General features: G+C 32.9%; 2 protein-coding genes across 8 annotated transcripts; one reads left to right on the forward strand and one right to left on the reverse strand.

The window, feature by feature from the left end:
* The first annotated feature begins 1,659 nt into the window (after window positions 1–1,659).
* On the forward strand, window positions 1,660–14,387 carry LOC133285881 (uncharacterized). Of its 7 annotated transcripts, XM_061483185.1 has the most exons (22): window positions 1,660–1,968; window positions 2,064–2,192; window positions 2,314–2,481; window positions 2,575–2,658; window positions 2,918–2,968; window positions 4,041–4,097; window positions 4,177–4,259; window positions 4,380–4,503; window positions 4,912–4,971; window positions 5,853–6,095; window positions 6,809–6,956; window positions 8,049–8,176; window positions 8,652–8,699; window positions 8,787–8,917; window positions 9,651–9,733; window positions 10,654–10,757; window positions 11,117–11,187; window positions 11,992–12,293; window positions 12,488–12,678; window positions 12,978–13,141; window positions 13,267–13,377; window positions 13,543–13,566. In XM_061483185.1, the coding sequence occupies exons 1-19, from the start codon at window positions 1,759–1,761 to the stop codon at window positions 12,643–12,645; spliced, it is 2,382 nt and encodes a 793-aa protein (XP_061339169.1). In that variant the 5' UTR covers window positions 1,660–1,758; the 3' UTR covers window positions 12,646–12,678; window positions 12,978–13,141; window positions 13,267–13,377; window positions 13,543–13,566. The 7 variants fall into 7 exon arrangements, with proteins under 7 accessions (XP_061339169.1, XP_061339168.1, XP_061339170.1 ...); XM_061483184.1 differs by having other exon boundaries at window positions 13,267–14,387; XM_061483186.1 differs by lacking the exon at window positions 13,267–13,377 and having other exon boundaries at window positions 13,543–14,387.
* Window positions 14,388–18,075: 3,688 nt separating this feature from the next.
* Window positions 18,076–18,934, reverse strand: LOC133285869 (uncharacterized). Its single transcript, XM_061483169.1, has 2 exons — window positions 18,773–18,934; window positions 18,076–18,663 (listed from the first exon to the last, which is right to left on the reverse strand). Exons 1-2 carry the CDS (start codon window positions 18,932–18,934, stop codon window positions 18,076–18,078), a joined length of 750 nt encoding a protein of 249 aa, XP_061339153.1.
* Between the last annotated feature and the right edge of the window lie 588 nt (window positions 18,935–19,522).

Raw genomic sequence — 19,522 nt, forward strand, 5'->3', positions numbered from 1 at the left:
AGATGAAATTGGTTGAGACAGTTTAGTGAGTATGGTGATGGAATTGGATTTATTTTAGTTTTCAATGTTCGAACTAAAAAATTTATTCTTATTTATTTACCTATTATCCTAATTAAGGATAAAAAAGTAAAATGATCAAAATAAAAAAAATGACTTATAAATTCAAATATTATTTTTTATGATAATTTCCAAACATAAAATTTAATTTATAAATCCAACTTTAATGATTCTAAAAACAAGCTATTGAATATTCCATTACTTGCCAGTATTTAGAATTACTCGACCAGATGGTTAAAAAATGAATATTATTGACACGAAGGTAACTGAATTAAAAAAATAACTAAATTAAAATAATGAGTTTTATGATATATATATATATATATATATATATATATATATATATATATATATATATATATATATATATATATATGAGGTAGGATCCTTTGACACCAGTGTCAAATTTAAAATTTGACACCTCATATGAGAGCCGTTAGATAAAAAAGATCAACGACTCTGATTTGTAAGCATGTGACTCCATTAATCTTTTTTTATCTAACGGCTATAAAATAAGGTGTCAAAGAATTCTACCTATATATATATATATATATATATATGACACAAAATATAGATGTTATCCGGCCAGTGGACCAATTTTCTGTTTGGGCCCAATGAGCACGCTCAGTCCAAATTGACTTTTTTAAAGAGAGATCCCCCCTTCTTTTGGGGCGTTAAAATAGACATTAAGGTTATACTTACGACTTTTTTTTTTACAATCTCTTATAATTATATCTTATCACCGTTGATTTTTGTCAATCAACAGTTATCATTTATTGTGAATTAATAATTAATTAATGAGTTTAATTTGCTAAAATGATAACCGTTGATTGACAGAAATCAAAGGTAATAAGATATGATTGTAACAGGTTATAAAAAAAAAAATTGTAAGTATAACCTTGTTCTAATTACATATGCATTTTTTTTTTTTTAAATGTGCTTAAATAAAAGACACATTTTTTCCTCACACACCAGAAGAGTTAATCTCATAATAGTAGGATCAAAGAATTAAAGTTTATATATACAAAAAAAAAATTAAAGTTTACGAGAATACAACTTGCCTCAAAGAGATGAATTGGTTTAAAAAAATAACTTAAAATCAAGCCCCTGTGATCAAGTTAGTGATGAAAAATTGAAAAATTTGAGTAATCTAAATGAAAACCTTAATACAATTATGATATTAGTCTTTGTTCTTTTAAAGGATATAGAGTTGTGTTATTTTAGTAGAAATTACTATTTTTTCAGTCTTTTACAGGGAGAAAAGCAATTGTACAATGAAAATCATGCAGAGTTAATTAAAATGATTATCTTTTAAAAAAAAATATTTTTCCTACAATTATTGTGTCTAAATTTTTTTAATTAAAATCTTAAATAAAAAACTATGCAAAGTTCATTTAAACGACTAGCAAAATTATACACATATCAAACACACGGAGTTGATAAAAAAATGTTCAAAAGAGACATGAAGAAAATTATTATTATTATTTTCTTTTTCCACAATTATTTACTTTCTCCTTGTCTCTCTCTCACACACACACAGAGAATAACAAAATCACAAAACAGGGTCATGTTAACCAACCACTTATGGTGAATATCCTTGATGAATATCCTTGAAGCTACAACAACTGTTGTGGTAATTGGTAGAGTGTGAAGAACTTCCTGATATTTAGAACTCATTTTTGTAAGACCTATTACATCAAAATGTTATCTTTTGCCACAACCATGTCTACTTTCTCCATTACCATTAACACACTATACAAATTCAACCATAGACATAGACATAGACATAGACATGGACGAACCGTGGCAGCTTCTATTCACCACGACAGCCTCAGAGTGCTCGAATGGGACAAGCTTTGCGACTTGGTCGCTTCCTTTGCCACCACTTCCTTGGGCCGTCAAGCCCTCAAGGTCTCTCTCTCTCTCTCTCTCTCTCTCTCTCTCTCTCTGTTTTTGGGTTATCCTTCTTTTATTCCATGTTATTTTGTGGGGTTTTGATGAAACAGGACCAGTTATGGTCTCTGAATCAAACTTACGAGGAAAGTCTCAAACTTCTCAATGAAACCAATGCTGCTGTCGAAATGCACAAGCATGGCACTTGCAGATTGTACTTTGGCCACGTTGATGCTATGCTAGTAAGTAATTAGTGTAAAAAAAAAATGTTTTCTTTTTATGATATCAGACAATTGAACACAAGACAGTTTTGCACATTTCTGTTTTCTTTCTTGCCAAGTTGTTGATTTAAGGTTCCTGTAGGTGCAAACTGCCATTCAACATGTCCGGAGAACTGTACAGGTGACTAGCTATGAAGCAAGGGCCATTGCGACTCTTCTGCAGTGTGCTGAGACCTTGCAAGTTGATCTTAAAGCTTCAATTAAGGAAGATAGTCATTGGCATAAACGGTTCATGCCTCTTACAGAAGTGGTAAATGGTGAAATAAGATTGTGAATATATACATATCATATCATTAATATTACTATGTGTCTGACTTTTTTCCTCACATATACATGTTTGCAGATAATGGAATTTGTCATCAATCGATCTTTAGTTAAAATGATAGAACAGGTTATTGATGAAGATGGCTCTATTAAGGACTCTGCGGTTTGTTCCATATCTTTAACAAGTTTCCTTTTTCTAACTCTACATATTGTGACAGTGATTAGCTACTCTTTTTTTTTCTATGGTTTGAGTTGGCATGTGTTGCATCTTAAGTTTTCTTAATATTTGTCATTATATAGTATTCAGTGAAAGAAAATATGTTAGAGATGCATCTCTCCTTTCTTGCTGCCATACATCTGACTATCAGTTGCTTCTCTTTTATCATACACATGTATAACTGAAGCTAACATCTTTGTTATAGAGTCCAGCCCTTAAACAGGCACGTCAACAAGTGCAAGTGGTTGAGAGAAAGGTAAATCCTGTTTATTTTACTATGTTTCAACTTGTTGGTCCTGGACATACTGACTCTATCAGAATTCTACGAGTTTTTAAGAGAGTTTAATTTAGTTTACAACTACCAATCTAGTGAATGACATATGAAACTTCGACACATAAATTGAACAAAAGGCAGACATATTCTTATCTCTTCCATTAACATTCACGTCTGTCATGAGTATCCTATAGGGCTCGAATGAGATTAGGATTCAGTCACAAAATTTGTTGGCACAACATGACAACAATCTACCTGCAGGTTGGGCAAAACCCTGATTTTAAATTTTTGACTTTGTTTTTTTTTTTTTGAAAATTATGCCCACAGCCACGTCACTTGGATTTGTCTGAAATTACATAAACGTGTTCTTTATTTTCAAACCCCCCTCCCTCAAAGTTTGAAAGAGCACTACAAAGTACAAAATAACCCACTTTGTACTTTTATCCAATTGAAATAGAAATAGAGCTATCATATTTTGATAAAATTCACAATAAGTTGGCCGAAGCCATAACTTAATTGATAAATTGGCTCAAAAAAATGCGAAGGGGCCAAAACTGTAACTGTATCATTAAATCCTATGCAGACAAAACTCATTTCTTCCCCCCACTTGGATGATTTCTCAGCAAATATACAACTCAACTCTGGGTACTCATTACAAATGAATAACCTATTTTGTTTGACAAAGATCTGATTGCTTAGTTGCTGTTTTTGTTAGAGACAAGTAATAATTGGGATATTTTTGTGGTGCATACCAAATATCATGGGAGATTTCTGTTGGTTTTTAAAATTGGGGGGAGATGCATGAAATGTCAGCTATACTCGAAAGTTAGAGTGATTATCTGTTTTAATTTGTAGGTATTATTTACTTTATTTGTGAATGCTAAATAAATAAAATGCTAATTTAGTAAACCGTCTCTGCCCTGTGTTTTGACTTATTGGGTTGTTCCTATTGTTATCTATATGTGTCAGACATACTACTTATGTTATTGTTTTAACTTATAAAAGTTCATTTTATACTTTGCATTATTTAGGATTATTTGTTTCCTTTGTTCAGGTACAACAATTAATGGAGAGCTTAATCAGGAATGAAAAGAGTGAAACATCAATTCTCGTAAGATTCACTAGACTGTCTATGTATTTTACCGTCCTGCATATTTCTTTCCCCATTGACTTTTCTATAATTCGACCAGGAAGTGAACAATGTTGATGGCAGGTGGTGTATAAGAGTGGATTCTGGACAGAAGACAAGTTTTAAGGGTCTATTGTTGTCCAGGTGCATAAAATTTGTTAATATACAATTATTCATTGTTCATGAAATAATCTGTTTGTCAATAAAGCTAGTAGGTTGGCGTAAATTCCATTCCTTAAAGATAGTATTTTCTGGCACTGGCAGTGGTTCAGGACTTGGAAGTACTATAGAGCCACTTTCTGCTGTTCCCTTAAATGATGAGTTGCAGCGAGCAAGAACTTCGGTAGCAAAGGCTGAGGCAGATGTACTTTTGACATTGACCAAAAAGGTTACTGTTAGAGAAATATAATATAAAATCATTAATGTGACATTCATCTAACAACTTAAACTTTTGGGTTGAAATGACTCTTTATATGGTATTAGAGCCTTTGTGACCATGTGGGCATGAGTTCGATTCTCACTGTCCCTATTCTATTAATAAATAATTAAAATATTGTGTAGTTTATTAGCATAGGTAGGTGAGCCTGTATGCTGTCCACCCTTCAAGATCAATGGACTCTTGTGTGAGAGGGCGTATTAGATAAATATAATATAAAACCATTAATGTGACCTTCATCTAACAGTTTAACCGTTTGGGCTGAGATTCTTTACCGTTACAAACATGATTTGATAAAGATTCTTTTGGCCACATTCTTTTCTTCTCTTATGTTGTCCTAATTCATGACTTCATGTGCAGATGCTGGTAGACATTGATGATATTGAAAAGATACTGAACAGTTTGGTTCAACTGGATGTGGTAAATACCCTGTAATCTTTTTCAAGAGAAGTGGATCACTATTTCTTGTTTCCACTCTCTGTATTCCCTCCTCTATACTGGTTCACTTGTAAAATTTGCTCGTGTTGTCTTTCAAGGAGTTTACTTACTGGTTTCCATTTTAATGAAGGTCATTTCCTCCATGAGAATTAGGATGGGTAGTCTTTTGTACAGCTGCTGCTGTTGGCTGAATTTGTGCAGTTCTTCTGCTTATTTTTCATTTTGTGAATAAAATCTCATTTATAAACAAGTCACCTCTTTTGGGAATGCTTTAGGTAAAACTTTTTAATAAGTTGTACTTTAGTCAACTAACATAACTAGCTGTAGCTCTGCAAAATTGAAATATGTATCGTTGTCAGATTAAAACTTTCAACTTCATTAAGTCATGGCTATACATGTCAAAGGCAAGAGTTTCCCACAAGGCTCTGGGTTGCTATTTTCCATTCCCTATCTACACTTTGCACTAAATCACTTGGATGAATAAGGTAAGGCGATGAGTATATTAACTCAGCAAATATATTACAGAATTTGGCAGGTGAATACATATACAGAATTTGAACCGAATTTATGTGTCTGGTCCACTTTTTATTGCATATACGGTCTAGCATGAAAAGAGATAAAAAGACTGACTATACACGTAATTACCGTTAAAATAATCTTTTGCTTCTATATAAAAACATAAACCATAGTATTGGTATAAATTTGCAATCTATTGCCCCCAAAGTGCCATCTTAGATGCTATAAATGAAAGAACTTGCTGCACTTGCTTTGGTAGGTGACCTCAATTGGCAGTTTATATTTGAAATGGTGGAGACATGCTTATTGTGCAAAAGATAGTCAGTAATATGGTTCATATTATGCAGATTAATGCCCGTGCTACGTATGGTCTTTCATTTGGAGGGTCAAGTCCTCATATATTTCTGCCAGATAGGAATAGCTCTTCTACTGCTGATTCCTTCTTAACAAGGAATGACAATTCCTATGGACCGTTACCCAACAGAAGGGAATGGACGTTGTATCTGTCGAAAGCTTATCATCCGTTACTGCTCCAGAGGCATAAGGAGCATTTGCCGAAGGCCAAAAAGAATGTCAATCTTGCTACTTCAGTTAAGTGTCGGATGATACATAGCTACTTTGTTCTTGACTAATAAATTTTCTGCCCTTATTTTCCCCTTTATTTGGAGATGGAGAGGGGAGTGGTTGCTATTCATGGGTTGGGCCCTCCTATCTTTGGTAATAGGGCTGTTGTGTTGATTGTCACTGATACTGTGCGTGCTCCTTTCAATCAAGAGATGCTCAAAGAAAAAGGCAATCCTGATTGTTGCTTATAATGATCTATTACTTCCTTTACCCTTTTATTTTTCTTCACATGGAAAACATCAAGGAAAAAACTGAACAACATGAACATACCATCAAGAGGAGAAGCATAACTTGGGGGATTAGGTAGCTGCATTAGGGTTCTTTCATTTAAACCTTTGTATATCAGAAAATATATTTTTGATTTTGAGATATTTGATATGTTACTTGAAATTAAGAGGGTGAGCTTGTAGCGGTAATAAAACTGCTTCTCTGTGATCGAGAGGTTACGGGTTCAAATCCAAGAAACAACATTTTTGCATAAAATGCAAGGGTAAGGCTATGTACAAGAAGTACTCTCATCCCTACCCTTACAAGTCGGGGTTTCATGAGAAGTGATTTATTTTGATATGTTGCTTGACGGTGTTGTTATCAGAGTTGACTTTGAGGGTTTTCTTGTCTACTCCTTATCATGCATTTGAAGATCATTTTAGAGTCATGACAAGACACTTCTGGTAGTCAGGTTGCTGCACTGGACAATGCCCAGCCAGTACCAGTTGATTTTTTGGTATCTCAGAAAACTCGTGTTGTAGTTATAACTGGCCCTAATACTGGCGGTAAAACCATATGTTTGAAGACTGTAGGATTGGCTGCTATGATGGCAAAATCAGGTGTGTTCAATGTTTCTGTTTCTCTCTCTCTCTCTCTCTCTCTTAATGTTTAGCGTTATTACATGCTCATGAATAGAACCATTGTATTCTGTCAAGTAAAAATTCATTTTATTTCATTTTTGATTGTGGCGAATCTTTTGATATTTAACTGTTGGGACTCGGTAGTTAAGTTGCATATCTGTTCGCTGCACTTACCGTCCTGTTGCACCCACCAAACCTAAACAAAAAAATTAGGTCAAAAAATGATGTCAGAGAGATGTACAGGGGTAACTAACTAAAGACAGATGTCTAAGGGTGTCGTGAGGTTAAGTTTCCGCTCCTTGTGCAAAACCGACTCTTGAACCCAATTGGTTTTTGCAGACTAGTTTTAAAATCATATTTTGTACAATCTTGCTGTGGGGTTAAGCTTTAAAATTATATATCAAGGTAGAAAGTGAGAGTTAGAGAGTTTCTTATGTCAGACTAACAAAAAATGTTCTCATCATCATGTGGTATGAGGTGAAAGAGATGGATAGGCTGCAGAGGGTTGAACAGTTTTACTATAACTGTTATCATGAATGTTAGTAAAAAGATTAGATAACCGAATGATGTTATAAATATGGGGTAGGTTATATTTATAAACTTTTTGTTTACAAACTACACTATGTAGTATGTACTACGGGTAGTACATGCTTAAGTAGAATGTACTACTCGTAGCACATAGTGTAGTTTGTAAGAATTTGCAAACAAAAATTTTGTAGCTCTATAAATATTGCATATTAGTTAAGAGATATTTTGATCCTTAGTGGGTTTCGGTGGACCTATGTGAATATTTAATATATAATTTTACTGTTAGATATTTGCTGGACCTTCAAAATTCTTAAGATATTATGAGCTGCTTGCTTCACATCAAGCATGGGTTATTTCTTATTATATACTGACTTATTCAGGATGATAGAATCTTCATTTCATTCTTAATCTACCATCATCGTTCATGAATAACCTATGTAGCATTGACTAGTGAAGCCAGCACTTGCAGCAAATAATTTTTCTGCTTACTCTGTTTCAATACTTATTCTAGGATTTTTATGCTCTTAACGTGTCATGGTACAGGTCTCTATGTTCTTGCTTCTGAATCTGTGCAAATTCCTTGGTTTGATTCGGTTTTTGCTGACATTGGTGATGAGCAGTCCTTATCACAGTCTTTGTCTACGTTCTCTGGCCACTTGAAACAGATAAATGTAAGGACATTATATTGTGATTGTGTAGAACTTAAATGCTGAAGGAACCTTCCTTGTTTCAATTATTCGCTTTTTTTGTTTTTTTAAGTTTCTAAATCTTTTATACCTCAAGAAATGATTGAGCTCCAATGAAATTGAGTGACTTGTAAACATTTCAGCTCAATTTTATCATCAAGAGTGACACATAGTTTTCTTTATTATTTTTAAAATATGGAAAAAGTTTTTCTCTGCAGAAGGAGATAAAGTATCTCCAGTAACCCAAAATCGAATAAAAAGAATACAGGGCATTTAAGTAATTTCACTTTGCTTTTGTGTCATGTATATTAATAAAATACCCTATATTTTTTTTCTCAAACCCCAAAACGATATCGTTTTAAGATTACAAAAGATAACTTAATCTCATGTTGCAGGAGAAACAGTAATTCCTTAAAATATATAAGAAATTCTTAATTTGCTTCTTAATTTTATCTTGCAGAATATTAAATTACAGTCAACAAGCCAGTCACTGGTGCTACTAGATGAGGCATGTATTTTATGAGTTTAATTAATAGTCTGAATTTGTAATGTCATATAAGTATATGATGAATAGTACTACGTTTGCAAATGTTAGGTTGGTGCAGGAACAAACCCCCTTGAAGGAGCAGCACTGGGAATGTCATTATTGGAATCTTTTGCTCAAGATGGTTGTTTGCTGACTATAGCTACAACTCATCACGGTGAACTGAAAACCCTGAAATACAGGTAGTACAAATGATGAACAAAACATAAAAAAAATAAAAAATAAAATAAAAAAAATAGCCATGTTCTACCTGATATTATCTCCTCTTGGAAAAGAAAAAAAGGATAAACAATAGAAAAATAAAATAGAAGGGAAGTTATAAAAAAAAAAAATCATTCATTCTCAAATTTGCATGTACCCATATATATTTTTTAAGGGCATGGGTATCCAAGGTGAGTTGTCAAATGTTTATTGATTGTTTGTTATACTTCATAAAATTTCAAATATTTATTATGAAGCTAGCTGCCAATAGATGTTTGATAACTCATTCTGGGTAGGTTACCCATAAAGATGCCATTGCAACTCCCGATTTTGAGTTATACTTCTTGGACGGTTACTTGAAGAAATGTAGTGCATTATTGTTTTGTAGTTTAATTTGATCCCTTGTCATTGCACAACTTTGTACACTATCAACAAATAAGTGGATATCACATCATTAAAGTAACTAAGGTTTTTCACTTGTAATAGAAGTTTTTAATTGTTCTTAAACAGGTAGCATAGCATAGTTCCCTGGTAATTTGAAATTTTTTACTATTCAATGATTCAAAATTAAATCCGTTCTGATTTTTTGTGTTCTTTCCTTTTTTATGGTTTAAAGCATTAAAGGGATGTATTATCCTTTTTTCTTGTAATCTCTTATCAAAATTATGAAACTATTGCCACAAGTTTTGCTTTGACACTTTTTTTCTTGAGCAGTAACGAGGCCTTTGAAAATGCATGTATGGAGTTTGATGAAGTGAATTTGAAGCCAACTTACAAGGTTCTTTGGGGTGTACCTGGTAAGCACTCTTCTTTCTCATGAATAATAATAATGATTACAGGTTTGTTTTTGCATTTTTTGCTTGTTTTTAAATACTCTCTTTCATTGTTTTGTCTTTTGATTTGTCTCCCTTCTTTTGTGTGTGTTTGTGCTCATTTGAAGTATCTAAAATCTAGAAATAAATCTTGGAATATTGCAATATCAAAAGATGGTTGAAGATGAAGGACTATGAAGAGTCACTCACTACCATGAAGAGTGAACTTAATCATTTCTTTTGACTCTAGGGGAAGCCAGGTAGTATCTTGTCGATCTAAACAAGTATTTCGGCAAGGGTTTGGAACATTATTTAAGGATAAACGAACAATAGGTAATAAGAAGGTTAAATAAAATTCTTAGGTTTTTACTTCAAGTTCCAAACTACGCCTATCCAAAATGAATCTATGCTTATAAATTAATTTTCCAATTTTTTTGGGTAATGAGTTTACCTCAAAAAGCCCGAATAATAAATTTCAAAGAGTAGTCAGGGTCAATCTACTCAAAGCATCATCCCTAACTCTAGAAATTCACCCCTAGAATGGGTAGGACTTTGAAGTTTCATCATAATTCCATAGTGAGGCCTAGAGTTGAAAAAATAAAAAACAAAATAAAAAAATGAGAAGGTTCTTGTGGGAGGGACTTTAAAATGTTACTTTTATGGCAAATTTACGAAATTTCCATTTGCTCTTTCTTTCTTTCTTTTTTATTGAAACGGTGCATGTCAGTTACTATCAAACTTTGGGATATTGATGAGGAGGGATTCTATGGTATATTTTATGAGAAGAAATCTATTAAATTTGGTTGCCTTAATATGAGAATGCATGTTATGCATCATTTTAAATGACAGTCAGATGTAATACATATTACTTAATGCATATAACTTAAAAGAGATTTTCGTTTTAGGGCGCTCAAATGCAATCAATATAGCTGAGAGGTTGGGACTACCATCTGTTGTTGTGGATGCTGCTCGTAAGTTATATGGTTCTGCTAGTGCAGAGATAGATGAGGTATTTATAATATATCATGGTTCTATTTATTATTTGTTAATGGTGGTGTATGATGTCCTCTTATAGTTGAAAAGAATAAAATTTCTCTTTTTGTTACTCAATAACTAACAAGATTTCTATTTATGATATTTTGTTTTAGAATTTTAGTAATGAATAGACCATTGATATTATGTCTCAACTTGATGCTAGAGTAGATTTTTGGAATAAATATATTGACAAGTAATACCTGTTTATTTTAGTCTTTTCAGGAGCATCATGGCATTGGTTCCATTTATTTGCCAACAAATAATTAAATCTAATTCTTTTAATGTGCTATGAAACTTTCAGTAGCCTTTCAACGTAGTTTAATTTTTATGTAGGTAATAACTGATATGGAAAAGTTAAAACAAGATTACCAAGGGCTATTGGATGAAGCGCATCATCATCTGAAGTGAGACTCTTTTCTTCTAAAATGTTAAAGTCATAATATGCCTCATCCCCCACATATTTGCATTTTGTATACAATTTAAAGACAGACACTTATTTCTACATCTAACAGATAATGGAATAAGCTCATTCAATTTCTATTACATTCAAGTATAAATGGATCATGCAATCATATTTGCATCTTGTTTTTTATTCTTGGTCATTATCAGAATACTCAATACCTGCAACAAGGCTTTCCATCCTTGTTCTAATAATTGGAGTGTATTTCATGTTACTCTGACCACCTCACTTAATGCTGTTAGCCCTGCTCTTTTGTGTGCAATGGATACCTTGTTTAATTAGGGAGGATTCACTTATCAGAGCATTGAAGCGACCATATATTTAGTGAACAAATAATGATTAGTAATAAATAAAAGAGTCTGTGCTGCATATTACTCATAGATAATCCATTTTCCATAAATAAAATTTTATTCTGAACATTAATCCTAATAAACTGATTTAGATTCTTGCAGTATGGTCTAACCAGATTGCAAGAATGAGGCAGGTGGTGGAAAGAAATGTTAATAGGTGGTGGAAAGAAATGTTAATGTGGCATCTTTCTGTCACTTGTAGTATGATGACTAGTGCAAAAAATCCTTTATAATTGATGTAATTTTCTAAATTAAGTTATCTCATGCGTTGGTGCACCACAATTCTCTTTTTACTTGGCTTGTAATAATTAATGCTTGCAGGTAATTACTAACAAACTCCACCATACGTTTGGAGCATCTGCAAATTTTTTATTGGGAGAATATGTTTGTAATTGTAGGCACTCCAAAGAACTTTACAGTAATCTATTGGTCACCAGAAGGAAGATCAAGGAACATAGTACTAATCTTAGATATAAAAAGATGAGAGATGTATCTGAGGCTGCAGCAATGGCAAGATCCATCCTTCACAAGAAAGTGAGGGAGCTGGATGCATCAGCTAAGCAGCCTCAACAGCACAATAAAGCCATTAAGAGTTCTCATTCATCAGCAACCAACAACAGCCATACTGCAGCAGAAAACAAAGAACCTACAATTGCAGATAGAAGTGCATCTGCTGTAAAACTTAACCAATCATCATCAGGTATATGCACAGATAATGAAACATGAGGGAGTGTGATGAGATAGTATGCTTCCATGTTTCATTTCTTGAATCTAATTAAGTGTGCAGTTTCTCCTGATGCTAACACATGCTAGAGTTGTGCTGTCTAGTTTCATAATGAGGAATAATATCATAGGAGTATTTACGCAGTTGTCATTCCCCTTTTAATGTTGCAGATAGGTCTGAGCTTCCCAAGGTTGGTGATATGGTACATGTCTCTTCCCTTGGGAAAAAAGTGACCGTTTTAAAAGTGGATTCATCCAAAGGAGAAATTGTAGTTCAAGCTGGAAACATGAAATTGAAGCTTAAAGTGACTGACATTCAAAGATCGTAGAAGTTAGGAAATTATGCCTGTGGTCATAAATAAGTAAGTGTTTTCTTTGTGCACAAGATCATATATATTTTGCCTCTTTTCTAACTGCAGAATATAGTAACAACCCTGCACTATGGGAACTTAATTTGACCTTGCTATTACCTGAAAATCATTATTTTCGTAGAAATTGTGAAGCATCAAGAATTAAAAAGCAGATTTTATTTATTATTACCATTTTTTTATTTTTGAAACCAGTGCATTGTATTGTTCCCCTAATTATAGATAATCCTTCCTCCATCCCTTACTCTCTAGAACTTTGACAAATCTTTCTAACTTGTATTTGTCCTTGAAAGGGAAACTGTGTATTGAAATTGCTACGTTATCCTTTGATGTGAGATGAAGACGTAGGTGGGAGACTTTCAGAAACTTAAGTTTCTTGAATTAGCCGGATGTGTCCAGAACTACAGTTTTACAATGCCATCAGCAATACCAATAATCGGTGTGCTAATTGTGCAAGGTACACTTTATTTTATGATGCATATAAAATTAACTGAAAAGCAATTTAAGTAACTCATAGACTGTCTAGCAAAAAACCAAAATAAAGAAAAAGTTACTCATATATTGGTCTTTTCTCCCTCTCAGAATGGATTGAAGCTGCAAAAAAAGAAAACAAACAAATCGGTTAATGAAATTAATGGGCAACTGATGGTGCTTGCTTAGTGGAAAGAACAATGACATGTATTCAGAAACATGGTAACTAGAAAAAGGTTTAGGTGTTTTACCTTTTGTTTCCTTTTCACTTTATTGAGACGTGGACCCTCCTTTTAGATTTTGTTAGGTGTCCTTTATTTTTGGTCCACTATGAGTCATATGATTACTTAACTGACCTAATTTGTTTTTATTGTCTGTCTATTTTAGGCTTTTTAGCTCTGTTGTAGGTGCAATATCTCTGCAGCCGCTTCAAGAAGACACTAACAAAAGGTTCCTTTAATTGAGAAAACTGCTTCCACGCCCCCCTAAAAAGCAATTAATAAAAAGGAAGCATGACAAGTTTATGTATAAAACTTGCTTTCTTTGAACACAGTTTTGCAGTTACTACTCAGGGTCTGTTTGATTGTGTTCTGGTTTTTTGTTCTTAAAACTGTTTTGTAAAATAGTTATGGAAACAGTTGTTTTCTATACTTTTTTCTTTTTGAAAGTTAAAAACCAAAACAAAAAACAAAAACAACTCAGACATGTTCTCTAAATTTGATTTTAAAAACAAAAAAACAGTTATAGTTTTCAAAATATTTTTTACAAAACAGGTCTTACCAAACGAGTTTTTTTGTTTTTTTGTTCCGAAAACTAAAAAACTGTTTTACAAAACAGAAATCAAACAGACCCTTAAGTTGTGGGTTTGCCCCCGTCAACTGTTTTAGTAAAGATTTTTTAGTGGTAATATCAGGGGAAAAAGCAGTGATTATGGTTTTTGTAACTAGGCATGTGACACGGTAGACCTACTGGATTTGAGGTTTAAAAGGTTAAAAAAAATAATGGCCAACTTGGAGAATAATTACCTAATGCTGATCTATTAACAATACAAAAATGTTGAATTCAAAAACTTCCACCAAGTTGGTGGAACATTAATCCTGAAGCACTAGTGGGTAGTTGAAAGGAACCACAAGAGAGAAAGAGAAATTGAATTAAGATACTAGTCATTGTGTTTTGGGCTTTTGGCAGATGTTAATGACATTTCGCATTGTTTAATATTACTTATAATTTGTTGATTAAAATCTTTGGTTTTACTATGGTATTTTTTATATTTTATTTTGTAATCGCTTTCTCTCATCCACAAAACACTCAATTTTGGTTGAATTACTACTATTTTTTTATATATATAGGAGTCACGTAAATACTTCTTTTCAGTAGCTTACGTAGAAAACCATAGTCTTCTACTTGCATGTGACGGCACAAATGGAATATGCTTTTGAGTTATTACTTTGGGACTAGACTACTACTCGACAGGGGTGTTCATCAACCGATTCAAACCGCGGTGACCGAACCGAAAAACCGATAACTGAATAAACAGAAAATCGAAAAATCGAAAACCGAAAAAAAACCGCAATTTTTAATTGGATTGGATCGGTTTTTGGATGGGTTGATGAAAATCGATCCAATTCAAACCGATCCAATATATTAATTTCCATCTATCTACTTGGGTCTTTCCTCAATCATAGTCCAAAAATTTCTAAACCCAAGACCGATTAACCCATCAACTAAATCCAATAAAAAATCTAATCACTTCTCATCAAAAAAAATTTATTTTTGTAGAGCTTCATATCTCATTGTCCAGATAAAAAAATTATATTATAGTTTACTAATGCTTTTGTATTTCAAAATAAAAATAAAAATTACAAAGCCAATATATACAAAAGATGTTATTTACACAATAATCATGAAATAAATCTTAGAATTTTCAAAAAATCGAAAACCGATTCAATCCAAACCGAAAAAAATTGGATTGGATCGGATCGGATTTGAAAAAAAATCCAAACCGAATGGATGATTATATGATCAAACCGAAGGAATTGGATCGGATGATTTTTGCTTTCAAAATCGATCCAATCCAGACTGCGAACACCCTTACTACTCGATGTACTTTGTAGCTTATCAACGTGCTCATATGAAAAAATATATATTCAAACTATTAGTAGGTAATAGTGAGGAATTTGCATAATTTATTGAAGGACATAGGTTTAAATTTTTTTTTATGTCTAATACCCACCCCCCACAAAAAAAAGGGACAATTGTGTGTCTTTTGACATAAAGTTAGGTGTTTTTAAGAGAGAGAAAGAGACAAAATATGGGGGACATAGAATGGAGTTTTTTCCCCTCATATATCACTTTCTTAAAAGAATCATACTTTTAAACTATGCACACACTCCCCCCTTCCCAAACAAAAAAAGAATAAATATTCCAATAAAGATCTTGTTTACATATTTAGCAATGATGCTCATGCTTTATTTTCTATGTACTTGTACTTTATGAGTTATTTATCTTACATTTGTTGATTATTCTAAATGATAGCGCTTTCCCCCTTATAGCAACTCCCCTCAATAAAAAGTAGTAGCATAATAAAGATTTAATAAATGTTAAATATATATTAACTGAGAATGAAATTTTTCATATTAAAATTTAACATGAGAAAGTTATGTAAAAATGTTGTGTTTATGTATTCCTTTACAAACAATCACAATTTTAATACGGGAGTCAGGAGAATCATATTCTATATTAATTGCTTTAGACAAAGATGAAAACGGTACTTGATATAGATGCCACAATGGTTTTCTAAATTTCCTGAAAAGATGAAAATTTATTTAATTCACATATATGAATATATTTTATGGGAAAAATGTTTGTCATTTTAAACGACATAAAGTTATGTCATTTTAAGAGAGAGATATACACATAATAAATTTTTTTATTTAAATTTTAAATTAAAAAAAATCACCCACTTTCTCTCTCCCGTGATTTTCTTTTTCTGTGTCTATCTCTCTCCTAAAATGACATAACTTATATCATTTAAAATGACAAACACCAAGCCCTTATTTTATATATTAAAAAAGCAAGCACTTGAATTAAGAAGGATATAAAATTGGCTGAGAGAAATGTAGAAAGAGACAAAGAGACACATAAATTTTTAACGTGTAAAGTTCTTTGAACTTCAATATAATGAGTAAAAATAAATGGATCAAAGGTTCCAGAAAACATCTATTATGAAAGTAGAACTATAAAGTATTCCTATCTGAAACAAAACTTAAGAGAATTTCACTCAAATATCTCACCCACTAAAAGGATGGATTACAAAAAGATTATGTCTCTGGAATAGAGGTTCTCAATTCCAGAGGTCATTCACACATCAACCTATATCTTCTTAATTATCAGGGGGATTTTTCAAGGTTGACAAGCATTTTTTCAATATACAGAGCCGAGACTTACAAAGTTCACTCTCTCGTGCATGTATGTACCATGCATTGTTTCAATGTTGTATTGAAATGTGTAGCCAACTACAAAATGAATTAATTAAGGGAAAAAAACTCTAATATGAATGACAAGTGTCAGTTTACATAAATTTTTATCACATCATCTCATATTGGGACTGATTTAATTTTGACGAAGAAAATGGAAAAAGAAGGTTGGCGTGGGGGAAGGAATGATAGTAATTGAGGTTATATAAGTTGTATGAAAAATTATGTAAAACTTACATTAGCATATATGAATATTCTCTTCTGCTGTGCCCTGGAAAGCTCTTGGTCTAGGACTTGATGGGGGAACACTGGAATAAAATAATAATTATGATGTTGGCTGTATATTCTTGACCTTGAGACATAGCGCATTAGTGTAAAGCACTCCTATATTCGTTATCAGATAATTAAATACTATTACCTCAAGTATTATGTACTTAGTATATATTGTAACTTCGGCATTCTTTAAGCAAATCATTTATTACATTATCTTTTTATATTAAAATATCTTTTGGATCTATACACATAACGAGTCCTTAAAAATGTGATCACTGCCTGCGTAAGATCAACTTGCACTTATACGGAAAAAAGCAAATACCATTTTTAGCCTGAGCTTACCTCCACAGACAAAGGACAGGGGTGGAGGTTCTATTCTTCGCGTCATTTAATTTTGTCCTTCGTAATCAACAATTGACAATGCACTAAGGTCTTTGACAGCGTGAAAGCTATAATTCATTGAGTCATAAAAGAACATAAACAATGCAGTAATATTTCTCACCACACTGCAAAGGTTTGCACCGCCCCACGGAAGAAATTGAATTACCTGTTGTTACTACCATCACGATTGAATTGTAAATTTGCTTGCATCTTATGAAAGCACCTCAACAACCTTAAACCACTTATTAATCTTTTCAAAAAAAAAAAAAATATTATAATTTTTATAAGCAGACTAAATAATAAAAACAAGCACTTACAAAAGTTACAGATTGATTCATAAAGCTAAACAGTATTTTATTGCTCAGTGTGTAATTTTCATTATTCAGCATGTAATTTTATAAAAGGTAGTATGATACTCCGATCTTTTTAATAAAAGTGCCGAAGTGAACCCCATTAATCAATACAGCAGAGTGAAAAGAAACAAATCTTGTTCTCTGTGTTCTGTGCTTTCCTTGATTAGGGAGCGTGCCTGAGAATTTTAATGAGATTATGTAAACTGATTTGAAAAATTTATAATGTTGCAACAAACATACTCTTATTACACAATTTTTAACCATCTATAAGGTCCTAAATGAGTAGACATGAAATTTAGTTCAACTTGAGTTGAACTTGAATATTCATGTCTATCATCCAATACATTGGAAGGTGCCATGTTACACATCCTTTGCTAGCCTATGAGCTAATCAGCAAAAGGTTATTTATATATGTATCACTAACAACAAACTAGTTTCTAATTGGCCCTTCCAATTTCCATATCAACATGGAGCTTTTGTACTTCATCTTCAACTGTGTTAGTATTACCAACTCCATCCCATCCACATTCAAAGGTGACGTCCAAGAAGTAGAACAAGAAAATAAGGACAAAGCAAGAAAAGAACATGGGAATGGGACCAAAGATCCACAAGAAAAGAGGGAAAGAGAAGTAGAAGGCACGCAAGCCAAGGGACCAAAAATAGCTGCCTCGGTTGACAGTGTTGGCAACATAATCAGCTGTGAGCTTCTGGTGCCTATGGCTTGGTGACAATTTCTTGAAGGGCACGTTGATGAGGATACTTGCATGGCTATAGTACCTTATGGACTGCACATTCAACAAGAACGCCAACAAGAAACACACCAATATGGAGAAGAACTTTATAGACAAAGCAAGCTCACTCCTGTCCCCTAAAACCTCCGACATAACGCTTTTCTCCTTGTTGCCACTGCTCATCAACACCGCAATGAGGGAACTCAGCATTATCGCAGTGGAAGCCAAAAGGGTCGATGCCATTATATTGTTCCTCAAAGACTGCACTGCCAAAACCCCATTCTTGGACACATCCTTCACACCCCACATGACAAAATCAATATATATGTAAGATCAAATCAAAACCCATGAATCAAAATCAAAACTTGAATACAAATGAGTGTGAAAAAAATAAACTTTTTACCTCCATCATAGCTTGAACCCACAAACGGCGATTAATTGCGTTGATGCCAATGACAGTTTTTGTGGGATGCGTCATCACTCTGTGGAGGAGCCAGATATGGTATGCCACCATTATAAAAAGACCAGTTGGGACTAATATGAAATCAAGGAGTTTCTTTTCCATTTTATGGCAATGGTTTTAACGAAATTACACTCGAGAGAAATAGAAATTTGTCACCAAAAAAAAAAAAAAAAAATGGATTCTGAGATTCAAAATCTGATCTACTTTCTCTATTCCTTCTTGTGACCTATTTTATTATCTGTTATGTAAAAGATTGAAGAGAACACAAGTGCAACACGGGTGTTGCCGTGTGTATAGATCAAATCACATTTAACAAAAAGATGGGAGCTTTATACGCGTAAGCACCAAACAAACACACAGCATTTGCACTGTTTGGGTATATATATTCACATTTAAATTTTTTTTCTTTTCTTTTCCAACTGTTATTGGAAAAAAATTTATGTAATCCATTGGCCCTGCAGTTTTGCTAAATAAATGATAATGGTAATTTTCGAGAAAAAGTAGATGGGATCCGGCGCCTCACTATAAGGATTACATTATTTAGTGTTATTGTGCATTATTTTTTTGGGAGAAAAATTTTTAAATTTTTTTTTTGCACTTGGGAAAAAAATTTAGACAGACAGATACGTTTGATGATATAATTTGTTTTTTATTTTTAGGAAAGGTTCGTGTTTTTGTGTAGTTACTGCA

This window comes from Gastrolobium bilobum, unplaced genomic scaffold (genome assembly GCF_033153095.1).
Source record: "Gastrolobium bilobum isolate Gb01-03AN ecotype WA unplaced genomic scaffold, APGP_CSIRO_Gbil_v1 utg1530, whole genome shotgun sequence".
Taxonomy (NCBI): domain Eukaryota; kingdom Viridiplantae; phylum Streptophyta; class Magnoliopsida; order Fabales; family Fabaceae; genus Gastrolobium; species Gastrolobium bilobum.

Bases quoted from the DNA above. Each gene is read 5' to 3' on its own strand.
- LOC133285881 (XM_061483184.1), top strand. From the start codon at position 1,759: ATGTTATCTTTTGCCACAACCATGTCTACTTTCTCCATTACCATTAAC. The intron at 8,177-8,651 runs GTAAGGACATTA...TTTATCTTGCAG, and splicing joins GCCACTTGAAACAGATAAAT to AATATTAAATTACAGTCAAC. The intron at 11,188-11,991 runs GTGAGACTCTTT...TTGTAATTGTAG, and splicing joins GAAGCGCATCATCATCTGAA to GCACTCCAAAGAACTTTACA.
- LOC133285869 (XM_061483169.1), bottom strand. From the start codon at position 18,934: ATGGAAAAGAAACTCCTTGATTTCATATTAGTCCCAACTGGTCTTTTT. The intron at 18,664-18,772 runs GTAAAAAGTTTA...TGGGGTGTGAAG, and splicing joins GGGTTCAAGCTATGATGGAG to GATGTGTCCAAGAATGGGGT.